The sequence below is a fragment of the Athene cunicularia genome (genome assembly GCF_003259725.1).
Source record: "Athene cunicularia isolate RWA chromosome 3 unlocalized genomic scaffold, athCun1 chr3_part1, whole genome shotgun sequence".
In the NCBI taxonomy this organism is placed as follows: Eukaryota; Metazoa; Chordata; class Aves; order Strigiformes; family Strigidae; genus Athene; species Athene cunicularia.
In genome coordinates, this window is record NW_020799097.1 from 63,236,824 (window position 1) to 63,250,680 (window position 13,857).

Sequence of the window (13,857 nt, forward strand, 5' to 3'; positions counted from 1 at the left end):
CGTGCAGAACATACTTTCACAGCTAAAATCAGGGGGTGAGGTCTTCCAGGGGAAAGGAGGATGAATGTTTTCTTGCACCAGAAGCCATTTGTGCTCTAAAACAAAAGGAGCTGGGGCTCAGGTGAAAAATGTGCCCTATGGTTTGTGGGCAGGAGAGTGTTTGTGATCCAAGAATAGGCTGGGCTCTATGCTGAAAGGTGCAAGAGACTCCAAAATCAGTATTGCCTTGGTCAAGTTTTCACTTCTGTGTTCTGCCTGACTCTTTTAATGGAGGCATCTCTCAGTCAACCTGAGCCCTGGATTGTAACAGCACTAGTGAAGGACCGAGAGGCTATTTTAGCTCAGAGGGAGCGGTATGCCCTATTGTCAAAAGGTTGCCCTTGGCAAAATCCTACACTAAAATGTAACACGTCCTTACAACATAATCTCAAATCCCTTACTTGTGGTCCATGTAGGTATCCACTGGGATATTGAAGGAGCCAGGATGAGGAGTCCCAGACTAACTGGTCTGATGCATTCTGTCCCAAAATGTTTCATGTTCTGTCTGAGGATATACAAAGTGTCTGTCACGATCAATGAAGTAGCCTGAAGTAGGGATATTGCAGAGGCTTTTGTGTACAGACCTAGTACATAGATGGATAAACTGTGCTGTTCAGGGATCCGCATTGAGACCACTTCATGATCTCTCAAATAGCAAAAGTGTGTGTGGCCCAGTCTCGACATACCCTCTTACAATGCAGAACACAGAACCGATTGCTGAGCAGCTCTGCAGAAGCCATCTTGGGTCTGGTGAGGTCAGCAGTGAACTACAGGAATTAATTCCCAGCTGGGGCCAGGCTAGTACTCATGGAGACATTAAATGAATTCCTCGATCACACTCCCTTCTCTTACATGCAGCTGGCATTGCTGAGCACCCTGACTCATGGAGAACAGGCTGCACGCTTTCATAGTATCAACATACAAATAAAGCAATGCCATTACATTCTGGTCTGTTCATGCTGCGTGAAATCAAAGGTTTTCAAACCACAGGCAGAGACATACAGGATCATGCTTCACATAAAATCAAATTAGGGGAGGGCATTGTCCTAGGGTCACTTTTCCATTGGTAGAGTTTTTTAGTTGCTTTGGGTTTGGCAAGTGAAGTTCCACCACAGGTCTTTTCCAGTGCTTAAAGCTACATATACTGTTTTTTTCTCTAATAGAAGTAGAAACTGTTAAACAGTAGCTATGTTTCTCCTGAAATGTAATTACGTTTTTGAAATGAGTTGAATCTATCCGTACCCAAATATCACTGGAACCATCTTCATGAAAAAAAAAAAAGAGAAAAAAGGGACTAAAATTACTTAATCTACTGTTCTTTGGCCTATTTTTTTTTATACATAATTGTTGGGTTTTAGTCAGCAAAAATTACTACATACATGTTAAGAGAACATGTTTATGTTTAGAAAAAATACTTAATTTTCTTTGAAAATAGTTGCTAGACCTGAAAAATTCAGGCCATAAGCTATTCACTGACTACTGAGGCTAATGAAGAAAGAAGCAGCTTCTTGTCCAGGCAAGTCTTACTCAAAATAGAGCTTTTTGCAGCTGCCCTGTAAGAATCTGATGATACCCAGTGCTAGGACGCTGGAGTGACAATGAGAGTGTAAAGACAGGGACATTCCACCATCTTTTTTCAGTATATGTGAGAAAAGACATATTGCATAAACAAAAACAAAAGCAGAAGAAAACAACAGGCTCTAGTGACTATTCAGTGCATAGAGGAAGGACAGTCATTTCCCAAATCAAGTAAAGCACCCAGAAAAGAATTTTGTTTGGCCCTGAGTTGTCAGTATGGGAATTAGACCAAACAGGAAAACCCAGAAAATACTCAATAATCAATTCAGAATAACTTAACATGTCAGAAAGGTTCCTTTGATACTCAGTATGATTTTTTTTATTACAATATTTTCCAGTTCTACACCTTTATTATTTTAAAAGTCCAAAAATATAGGAAAAAGTTAAGTCTTAGGTTCTTTTTATTTTCAACTGTGTATGTCAGAAATAGCTTTAGAACAAGCTAACATTACTGTGGTTCAGGTGTATGCAACTGGTACAGTTCAGTAGTACATGAACAACTCTAAAACAAATGCACCATGGAACTTAAATTACCAAAAAATAAACAATATTAAACTATGTAGGGCAGTAGGTAAAAACAACTACCTTTAGGTCTTCAACACTAAAAGAAAAATATCTAATTATGATTGAAGTTATGAAGTTCTACTACAGATTATTATTGAGATATATTACAATGAATAAGAAACTTGAAGTTGTTGTCACATTTTGGTTTTGTTCCAGTGATGTACAGTCACATGAAATCTAACATCAGTTTTTCATGAAATTAACATCTGGTTACTTTAACTACAATATTTCATGAGTTTATAATTTTTTTGGTGTTGGTTTTTTTTTTAAATTTTTGAAAAACTTGCATGTAAAAACATTTAATGTAAAATAATGTTGCAGGTTGTTTACAGACTCCTCATGGATTATAGGAATAAAAGCAGTCAGGAAGCTGCAGTGTTTTTAACATTGGTAAACAAATACTGGATTAAAGTGCAACAGTCCTTCTGACAGCACACCTGCTCTGTGCTGAAAGGAAATCTTTTCCTCTCTGCAGAGAAGTGAAGAAAAATTTCAGTGTCAGGCGTGTTTCTCTCGAAAGTCAGTGATGGCCTTCCAAAGCGTGCATAGCATTCCTCCTCTGTAAAGAAAAATCATAAAGATGCTCATGTACAAAGATACTCTCTAACCTGAAAGCATTCCAATTTAGGTGCCTTTTGATTTCCTTGCTCTGGTTTTGACCAATGAAATCTAGTGAGAAGGCTGATCAAAGGTGAAATTCAACATGCAATATTCAAATAGAGAACAGAGTCCTCCTCTGATTACAGTACAGGGCAATTTTTTCACTTTTCAGATGCCTGCTTTCTGGAGTTCAGACTTCTGGTCTAAAGGACCTGCATAACTTACAGTGGACTTCCAACATTATAGAAATGTTGGTTATGTTGATTATGAAAAAATCTTAACACCTGCCATATTTTTAAAGTTTTTTTATTTAGTTATTTATTTTTAAACTGACCAGGCACACACAGAGTGTTTGATAACTTCTATTGTTTTTACTTAGACTTGGTTCTGCAGTGACCCACATACATGGCATGATTAGGTGAAATCTAGTATTGTAGTCCATGAGTAGTAGTTCTGAAGTCTGATGATGATGGTAACTACAAAAAGTTTTGCTATCTCTGCCTTTTTAAATAAAAGCAAGGCTCTGATAGGATATCCAGTGTCTCCAGGTGTAAAGTAAAAGCTTTGCTGTAAAATTTTCCCTTTGCTTTCCTTTAATAGAAAAGCTTATTTTAAAATTTAAACAGTATTGGCTGTTTATTAGGAATGCATCGGTATATAAAGACATTCTGGAAAGTATTACTTATTTTAAATTAATACTGCACAATCCAATAAATAGAGGTTTAATATCAGTTATTTTGTCTTGTAAGGTAACACAACTCCTGCTCAGCACATTCATTTAACTGTGAAGCATTACCTCAGTCGCAAACATTTCAGATCATCTCTTGTAACATAGCAGAGAACATCCATTAATGTATAGTCTTCAGCCAAGAACTACAAAAAGAAGTTTAAATGAACATTTTGTTAGAAATATAATCTTTCTAAGCTTTATATACCATCTGCCCTTAAAGATAGAAGTTTAGAAGCAGCCTAAAATTGGGCCAAAATATGGTACATGTAATGGATTAATCCACATTGTTTATAGAAATACAGTGAAACTACTTGATTTTTATACTGTACACTCTATATTGGTATACCGGGTGCAACTTGAAAGGTGTCATGCTTTTACAGCTACTTCAAACTTTTGTCAAGTGGCATTTCTATTGTTACCACTAATATCTGAGAGCCAGACTTCAATGGACACCAATTAGAACATAATTAATACAACATTTCACCCATGAGGAAATTAAAACCAGTTAAGACCTACCTTTTCAAAAGTGGCATCTAAATTTGATGTACTTGAATTTCAAGGAATTCTGATCTGGAGGAGTGATAACTACATGCAAGTTTTCCTAAATCAGCTGAAATCCTGAGATGGCAACACCTCTAAAATTACATAATTTGCTGCAGAGAAGACCGATCTGCTCCAGGAGATTTCATTTCACCACAGTTAGCTAAGGGTAAACATGCACCCTGTATCCAGGGTACAATCAGCAGGAACTGCTGCAATGTGTAAAGACACTGAGAAATGACAAACCAAAGCACTACTGTCTATTTACCAGGACATTTTATTCCCTTATTCCTAATCAGATACAGGAATTAACAACACTGTATTTTTATGAGGGCTTTTGTATTCGTGAATTTTTCCTATCCTCTGAAAACAAATTTATCTCTCAAAATGCGCTAAAGTAATTAAAGAGGTTTGGTATCTTCTTGCATTGAGTCACAACACAGTAGTGCAACTGTGTCAGAGGATGAACAGAATCATTGCTACCTTGTTTATCGTGGCCTCGTCAGCTCCTTGAACACTCAGCCAGTTTATGAGATCAGGGTCTTCAGTCCCTGTGCCAGTGGAATGACGATGACAGACAGACAACCCAGGAATATCTAGAACAAGCATTTTTGGGAAAAGGTTTTGCGTTGCCAGAGCAACCCCTTGTCATTTTTGACTGCTGAAGCACTTTCTTCAGTGAGCTTTGCCTTCAGTCTTAGAATACCAGTATCCCCATGAAGATAAATGTCAACTCCCAAAGCACACACTGAATTACAGTTTATAGACGGTTATACACCAATTACTCTACTTGGTTAGGGGTACAGTTAAAGTAGCATGAACATCAATACAGGTACATTTTCTGTTCTCTTCAGAAAATTACTTTACTAATGCAAAACACATCAATTTCACTGTTATGGTTTCTACATTAATATTGCTGCATTAGTTTAACTAAAGTGTTAAGGGAAACTCAAAATTGGTGTGTAGGCAGTGCCTTACACTGAGGATCAGCTGCTTTCAGAAAGTAACACTTCTTTGAAGCACATTACATGGAAACATCAAACTGCATTAGCACTTCCACCTTCTTCAGAACAGATACTTATCAAACTCAGCTTCCCTCAGTAAGCTTTAAGTTTTATTTACATCTCACCAATTAGATCCTCTGGAACTTCAGTGTAATAATAGGAAGAGTCTGTAAGTCAAAAAACACATACCTAAACATACTAGATTGCCTTTAGAAATAACATTTATTCTGTAGGACAGGAGCCTTGTACTCTTCCATAATCACAATCAAACATACTTAAATTATATATCATTCCTTGTGCCATGACTAACATATTCAGTAGGTTTTTTCCAGAACATATGTTCAAAGCAAACCGTACCAGAAGCAGCATAATAAAGCATCTTTGCTGAGACTGGCTCAATAAAAAGAACATAAGTTTAGCTGCCACTGTCTTAATCTGTAGTATGACACTTTTCCTTGAAAATTCTTCTCACCTATTGGCTGTGACCTAAGCCGTAGGTTTCTGATCTCCTGATCTTTTTCTTCTATAGCTTGATGTAAGAGGACCTGAAATTCTCTCTCCTTTTGAACCAGCTCCTCCAATAACCTGTGAAGTAACAGGAAGCAAGCACACATTTCTTTAAGTAGTTTCGATTTTTCAGGAAAGCAGAGATCTTACTATACTTGAACTGGAAACCTTCTTGACAGAGAGAAGGAAAGACTTTCTTCAGCTTTCATAGGAACATCCTCTCACTATAGATTTATTATGACCTATATCAAGACATAAACATTCACCGGTTCCTAAAGCTATAACTCTTTGAAAAAGAAAAAAAAAAAAAAAAGCCCTAAACCACACCAGCCTCCATATACACATCCACCCACTAAACAGGTGGTATGGTACAAAAATCTCAGTGAAATTTCTACAGCCAGCATTCTGTTTTAAACAAACTGTGTAACTAAGAACTAATATTTAAGTGTTTCATAAACCAAGGGCTAAACTTTTGGACATAATTCTTTATAAGGAAAAATGCCAGTTTGTATCTCTCCAGCAGACACTTTCAAAGGTATAGCAAGGGTGGAGCTGTGATGAAAATGTGGTGAAAACTTATGACTACACTACTGGAATGGGGAAAATACATTCTCATCTACACAAGGGCTGTCCCTTCCTCACATACCAGGCACTTTTTGCCTACCCTTCTTATGCTGTATGAAGAGTGAAAAAAGAGGAGGCAAAATACCTTGTGTCCCCTCCTAAGCAATTACTTTTGAGAATGTCAAGCAGAAACAAATTGGAACCCATGTTTTACTTCCTTCATAACACAAACGCAGAGAGAAACCCAGAAACTCAGTGGTCAGCACCTTTCAAATTGATCAAAGGAAAATAATCAGAATACAATGGAAAACTAGTATGTGAAGCTGCTGCAATTTGTTATTTTAGAAAAGTGTTTTAGCATAAAGGAGGACTTGTAAACAATATGGATTCAGGAACTTGGTCAGAAAAATTGGACATGGAGAACACATTCATAAACCTATCACTGACTTCTGAGTCTTAGGAAGTTTTGCCTTGAAAGAATTGCAACACCTTCACCCCCTTCTTGAAGCCTTTGTCAGCCTGAGAGCTATGCAATAACTGTTCCATTTTAGTATGACTTTTTTCTTTTTTCTTTTTTTTTTTTTTAATACCAGTTGAGCACTGCAACTTTTTTTCTGGGACACTGAAACACAAGGACATTCTGGAATTCAGCTACAGAATGTGGCACAAAAGCACATTATCTGTCTTTGCACACAAGTAAACTATATCCCACATGATTGCTTTATAAAAACATTTAGGCTTACTTCTAGCTTTCATGCAGGCCTACTAGCAGCACAGTTGCATGAGTGCTTCCACACCTGAGCTAACAATTCTTAACAAGTCTACTCTGCACATGAACAGAGCTGCTCTGTGCCACTACACAGACCTGCCATTTGGTTAATATTCTGTCCAGACAGGTGTGCAATCACCTTTCAGTTAATTTATTCCTCATCTATCCATTCTAGTTGAAAAAGGCCTTTGGGGCCAATACAATAATTAACTAATTTCTCTTGATAGCTGCTTGCTGCTTATGCCAACAAAGCTTTAATTAATACTTAACTGTCCATATTATTGACCTGAAAATTTCTGCATGAATGACAGGATGTGATTATTTGGCCAAAGGCTTTGCATCTGAGAAATCTACAAAAGCAAAGTGCTAGAAAACAGACCCTCTACATACTGATCACTTCTGATACTGCTCCCCATCATAAACCTGTGAAATAAGGTGAGCCTATCTAAATTATTTATGTATTTAAGTGTATCAATAAGGCAATAAAAGTATTTCTTAGTGGTCACCACAAGCAAAAAAAAAAAAAAGAATTGTAACATAAAACCTCAAAAACACTGATACTTAAAAACAGTACAGTCTAATGAATTACTCTATGGCAAAATCCTTGGATACATTTAAATGTGCAATTTAACATTTTAAATTGGAACAATAACTATAAGGAATGTTCTACCAGCACAACTGTCTTACTGAAGACATGTTCTCTTTCTGTCAAGGTCATACTCAAAATTTACTGAGGTCTGTAGGAAATCCAATGTTATAAATCAGATGCTGCAAAAGCTAAAATATCTAAACAAACTATCTTGTATAGCTTAATGAGAACAAATATACAGAAGATTATTTGGATAAAATAATGTTGATGGATTTGTCTCTGACATTTCTCAAACAAAAACCCTAGAAGATTCACTTCTCAGGTTTAAAGTGGAATATGTACATTTCTGAAAAAAATCCAATATCCAAATTTCTGGCTTATTTCTTCTTTTAAACAACACACCTATTTTCCCCATCTTTCTCTGATGAATAAAATTTATTTAATAAAAGGTAATTCCTGCTGGTAAGCCCAGATGCTGCTGCAGTGAATTCTGTGCACAAAAATAGTCTGAAGTAGTTTCTTTGTGGAGTTCACGTGTGGCTGTTCACTAGCTTGAGTTCATTCCCCAAGAATAACTCTAGAAAAGAACAGCAAGTTCTGCCTTAATGGAAACAAAACATAACACCATTCATCAGCCATACACAGCATATGTGAGGGAGAGAAAAAGCAGAAGCTTGGCAACAAGCTCAATTTTTTCAGACCTTCCTTGAAAGGGCATCTGAAATCAAGACTGACCTTAATTTGCATCACTGTTGTTCTGAAATTAAACTAATATAAGTGATCAGTGACAGCTAAACAATGATCACCATTTAAATTAATAACTTGCAGTACTATGGAATTCTGATACTATCACTAATATTCTAAGCACTTATATTTTAAAAGCAAAACAATACATACTGTCACAAGTAGGTTAGTGTCTCCTGATGTCCAGACTTACCTGTTTGTCTCTAATTTTAGCCTGCCCAGCTGGACACTCAGTGATCTGTGAGCAGCCTGGGAGTCATGGGATACCGTAGAGCTGAGTGTGCTTACACCTGAGGTAGCCACTGCATCTTCCATGACAATGCAAGGCTGTTGGATAGTTTGATTCTGAGGCTGTTCATCTTGATCTTCTTCAACTTCTATATCATCTTGATCTGCTGTATCACTTTCAGATGCAAGACTAAAATGTGGCCTCAATTCTATTAATAACATCAATAAAATATAAGCAAAACCATTAAAGATGTTAAACATTAAAACAAAAGCAGATTTAAGTGCCTCTTTACAGATCATCCTACAGCTTTGGTTAAACCAGACCTGAAATTTCTGTAGCAAGAGAACAGATTATATTTTCTAGGGATTTAAGACCACTCAGACCATAACAGCATCTTAGTTCATGCTGATTATTATTCAACCTATCAAATATTCAAAAGCTCTAAAAACCAAAAAACTGAATGAATATGATTCCAGGTTTGGCTAGCATGTCATGTCATACTGAGCTGAAGTATTATGTGCAGCAGAAGTCCTTTTGCTTAATTCCATTCTCAGTGGTTGTTATTTCTTATGTGCCTGACCTGAAATGTTTTATTAAACAAATAACCATTATTTCTTTTATATCCAGCTATTCCTGTTGTTGTTATTCTGTCATATTTAGCATACTCTTATTATAAGAATACTGTGTTTACAAAAAAATTGTATCTGAAGAAATAGAGAGGAAATAACAGACAGACCCCTCTCCCTACAATTAAAAGTAGGACACTTCCCTTCTAGTTACCAGAGGGAACACTGCCTATTGGTAATGATGTACATCCACAAAACTGTGGACAAAGCTATACATGTACTCTGGTCTCTGTTATTCCTTGTTTAAACTACCTACAAGAGCTTACCGGGTATGCAAGATATGTACACAAGATCTTATACTCCTACACAACCTATTATTGCAATAACATCTGTTTGTTAATTCTAACCATCTAACATAAATCTTTCTTCCTTCCTTCAATTGTGGCTTTTTACTGCTGAGCACTCCCTGTAGTCTCCTCACCAAAAATATTTTTCTGAATCATACTTGGTTTTTGTCCTTTCTGCTAAAGAACTAACAAGGACATTTCTCTTTACAAAAAGGACATCTGTTCCTTGATCCCTTTCATCTTTGCATTTCAGTGCTACATACCTTTTTCAAGGCTAAACATACTAAGATCAGCAGAGCTGTGCTTCCTCTAAAGAAAGCAGATTTATTATGTAGCAGTTACCCAAGTATTGCTAGGTAAATATGTCCGAATTTGCTTTGAACTTCTGCATCACACTAATAAGAACAGAAGTTCATTTTGCCATTGTTCACCACCAGGCAGTATAACTACACATATCTGCTTTGTACTACTCCTAAAATATTCTGTAACTTTCTGAAAAGTGTTAAGGCCAGAGATAATCTTCACATCATGGGGGGTAAAGAAAATGGGAAAAGAAAAACAAACGAACAAGCAAAAACCCAAGTCAGACAAAGGCAAGAGTAAGCAATCGGAAATAGAGTAAAGCAGTTAGGGAGGAGGAAGATCAGTGCCCAAAAGCAACTAGGGCACAGAGGGGCTTTTTAAGCTTGACCAAGTATAGTTAATGTTGATACTGAGCTGTATGGGGAATAACAGTCTGTTAAGGAGGAACTGGACTGTACTCATGATACAGCCATGAAGTACATGACTGTTGAAGGTGTTCAGCATTCTAATTGAAAGACAGAGTCTTCCTTATGACTTAAAGTAAAGCAGAAACCCTATTTATGCCTTGCTGGTTCTGCTAGGTATACAGAAAACAGCAAGAACAGGAAAAGCTGTAACTTCTGTTGGAATTTTCAGATCTCCTTGTTGATAATTTAAGACTTAACCCACTGCAGAAGACAGGAATGCAAGTATTCTGACTTCAGACTTAAAGCATTAAATCATGAAGATGATCAGGGAGCTGGAGCACATACTCTATGAGGACAGGCTGAGAGAGTTGGGGCTGTTCAGCCTGGAGAAGAGAAGGCTCCGGGGAGACCTTATAGCAGCCTTCCAGTACTTAAAGAGGGCTACAGAAAAGATGGGGAGGGACTCTTCATCAGGGAGTGTATGGATAGAATGAGGTTTTAAACTGAAAGAGAGTAGATGTAGATCAGATATTAGGAAGAAATTCTTTCCTGTGAGGGTGGTGAGACACTGGCACAGGTTGCCCAGAGAAGCTGTGGCTGCCCCCTCCCTGGCAGTGTTCCAGGGCAGGTTGTTCAGGGCTTTGAGCAGCCTGGGCTAGTGGGAGGTGTCCCTGCCCATGGCAGGGGGGTTGGAACTAGATGATCTTTAAGATCCCTTCCAAACCATTCTGTGTTTCTATATATTTGAAAATTTCACCATTAATTCCAGTGTATGAAATGGGGGAATCACAATCTTAGAATTTAAGAAACAGCAGAGAAACTAACTCTGGAAATAGGTAGAATAAGAACAGAATGGGCTACAGTTTCTTCTACACAGACTCCTTCCCTCAACTAAGCCATGCGTTGTACTTCCACAACATTCAAAATACAATATTCAAACTGCAGGCACTGCAGGTTTTGGGTTTGTTTGGTTGTTTTTTGGGGTAGGGTGTTTTGCTTTTGATTTTGATTTTGTTTTTTTCTTCAGACAACTTCTGACCATGAGCCAAAGAGACTTTCGAGTGCTCCAAAAAGCATATAATTAATTTATGCTTTATAAAATACCTTCCAAAAAATCAGCACATGCTGGCAAGTGGATTTCAAGAGGCAGCATTATGCACCTCAAAATTTAGGCCCCAAAGCACCTTAGCCTACTACTGCTCACCGTGTTGCAGAATTGTTTAGATTATACATCTAGTGCTTTCCAAAATAATACACTGATTAGTTTTCGAGTTGCAAAACAGACAATGAACAAGGCCACTACTGGTTTCAAAATCTTAAGTGGAGCATCACAATCACAGCTCTAACGCACAGCACGTTTAATGAGATCAGCTAATAAATATTTGCTGAGTATTAAGAAATGACTCACCTGGGACCAGAATAGTAATAGCAGTCTGCACAGCTTTTCTGATTATGCTGTCCAATGCAAACATCCAGTGTGGCTTGATGTTATGATTTCGGAGGACTTTATTGACCTAGCAACATAGAATTCAGTTCATGTATTATAGTGTTAACTTGGGGGGGGATATATAAAGTATTTGAACATTTGAAGATGCTGTATCAGTGCAGGTGATTAAAATTATTTCATGTTATCACTAAATGAAGAAAATAGCAATATTGCAAACTTTCACCATTTTATTACAAGTCGTGCAATATTTGGTAGTTTTTATCAAGTACTAGTTCCCATGTTAGGTAATTTGTAATGAGTGTGATACAGAAGTTTATTTAACCTTCACAGGTCTGGAGAGCAACTTAAAAAGAATGCGAGCAAGAAAAATACTTAGGACAATATTATGAAAAGCTTGTAACTTAAGCGAATGACTTTTTTGCCATCATTTTTACTGCTTTCTCTGAGCAATACTTATCTATTTTAAACTACAAGTGTAGGAAATATCAAAGAACTAATGTAATACTGCTTCTCCTTGATTCAGAAAATAGTTAATTAACATTAGTTTAAATAGTCAGGGGACTTAATTTGTGTGCTGCACCACTTTCTCTTTCCTTCCACTTTGTACAATCAGTTTTCTACACTGGGTTGGCTCCTAATTGCCTACAGGCCTGCTTTCAAACTGCTTTTAGCCATATTCCCAAGCACCTTCCTGGATGCTCCATGCCACTTGCAAGAATGCCTCCATCTTGGGGGAACTTTTCCAACTCCCATATGACAGGGAGGGTGAAGTGATACTGCTACAGCAAAATGCTAGCAGCAATAGCATCAAACAGATTTGCTGCTGCTGTTTTCCAGGTACAGAAGCAGTCCAAAGCAGCAGCCTCTAGGAGCAGAACTTGAGAAATTGCAGAGAGAAACAAATATAACTGTATTTAGAAAATTATGAAGTTACTCAAGCCTTACAAAAAAAGTAGCAACTACTGCTTACTGAAAAATGAAGCAAGAAGATACTTCACTCCTAGGTCTGCCTAAAAAAGGCATTCATTTAATTGTCTCACATTGTGACAACCTCTCTGTAAAAAAATGACTGAAGTTACACAAATGATGCCTTCAGAAGATGTGACTAAGTTAATAAATGTTATTAATTATATTATTTTTACTGCTCCAAAGCAACAGTATTCAGTAATTTATGTAGGTGCCTGTACCTGCGTTTGGCCAAGATGGAGTTAATTTTCTCCACAGCAGCCCATATGGTGCTATGTCTCAGACTGGTGACTAAAACAGCCTTGATAACTCACCCATGTTTTAGCTATTGCTGAGCAGAGTTTACACAGTGTCAAGACCTTCTCTGTTTCTTACATTGGCCCACCAGTGAGTAGGCTGGGGGTGGACTAAAGGCTGGAAGGGGCCATGGCTGGCACACCTGACTCAAACTGACCAAAGAGATATTTCCTTCCATATATCATCATGCTCAGCAATAAAACTAGGGAGGTAGTTTTTTCCAAGAGCAGCCATTGCTCAGGGACTGACTGGGCATTAAGTCTAGTAATGGTGAGTGAGTACTTTTGCATCACTTCAGGTTTGTGATTTCCCCCCCCCCCCCCTCTTGACCTTGTATGTTTAGGTTTTTCTTCCAAGTGTCAAAACAGTATTAATATGAGGCTAAATAAAACGGAGACCTGAAGTGTACTCAGAAGTGAAGACTCAAAGAGAAAGCTTTGACTGGTAAAAACCTCTCTTTTATAGATTTATTTCACACAGTTGTTTTGGGTTTTTTTGGTAAACATCATCTAATTCTTGTCAGTGTAGTCTATGCAACAAACAATTTACATGCTACGCAATCCTTCCTGACAGCTCTTTTACTCGTCAGAGTGTCCCAGGTTTAAATGTTAACAAAATCATCCACCTCAAATGCCTACTTGGATTGTCATTTCATTTTTACTACATGACATGAGTCTGGACAAGTGATGCCCAGCACAGCTGCACCCTCCCACGCTGGTTATTCATCTTAATCATTAAGCCTAATTGCTTGTGAAGTAACATTTAAATACATAGCTTACGAAGAAAAAACATTTGCTTTGGGTAAGCTAGCTATTTAAAGTGTATCTCTGTGTGTGTGGTTCCTCACTGTAGGAAAACATAAATAAACTCTGCATTAATTACTGAAAGAAAATTAACCTTTTTTCCTTCTTCCTTATCCTGCTTACTATAAATTGAAATGAAAACGTCTAGTTTGGCAGAAATCTGCTACTAACCAAACCCACTAGAATAAGAATGCAATACAGTATTACAAGCCAGGCAGAGTGGTTTAATATATTATTTTATAAGAGAAGTCAAGTTCAAGAGAT

The 13,857-nt window shown here is 37.3% G+C and overlaps 1 protein-coding gene across 1 annotated transcript in view; it reads right to left on the reverse strand.

The window, feature by feature from the left end:
• Positions 1–1,525: 1,525 nt before the first annotated feature.
• Positions 1,526–13,857, reverse strand: part of MAP3K5 (mitogen-activated protein kinase kinase kinase 5) — a 76,057-nt gene continuing 63,725 nt past the window's right edge. Inside the window, exons 24-29 of the mRNA XM_026844961.1 lie at positions 11,489–11,594; positions 8,422–8,665; positions 5,528–5,640; positions 4,535–4,647; positions 3,578–3,654; positions 1,526–2,740 (exon numbers count right to left, since the gene is read on the reverse strand). Coding sequence (XP_026700762.1) covers positions 2,680–2,740; positions 3,578–3,654; positions 4,535–4,647; positions 5,528–5,640; positions 8,422–8,665; positions 11,489–11,594 — 714 coding nt within the window. The 3' untranslated portion in view covers positions 1,526–2,679. The remainder of the gene's footprint in view (positions 2,741–3,577; positions 3,655–4,534; positions 4,648–5,527; positions 5,641–8,421; positions 8,666–11,488; positions 11,595–13,857) is intronic.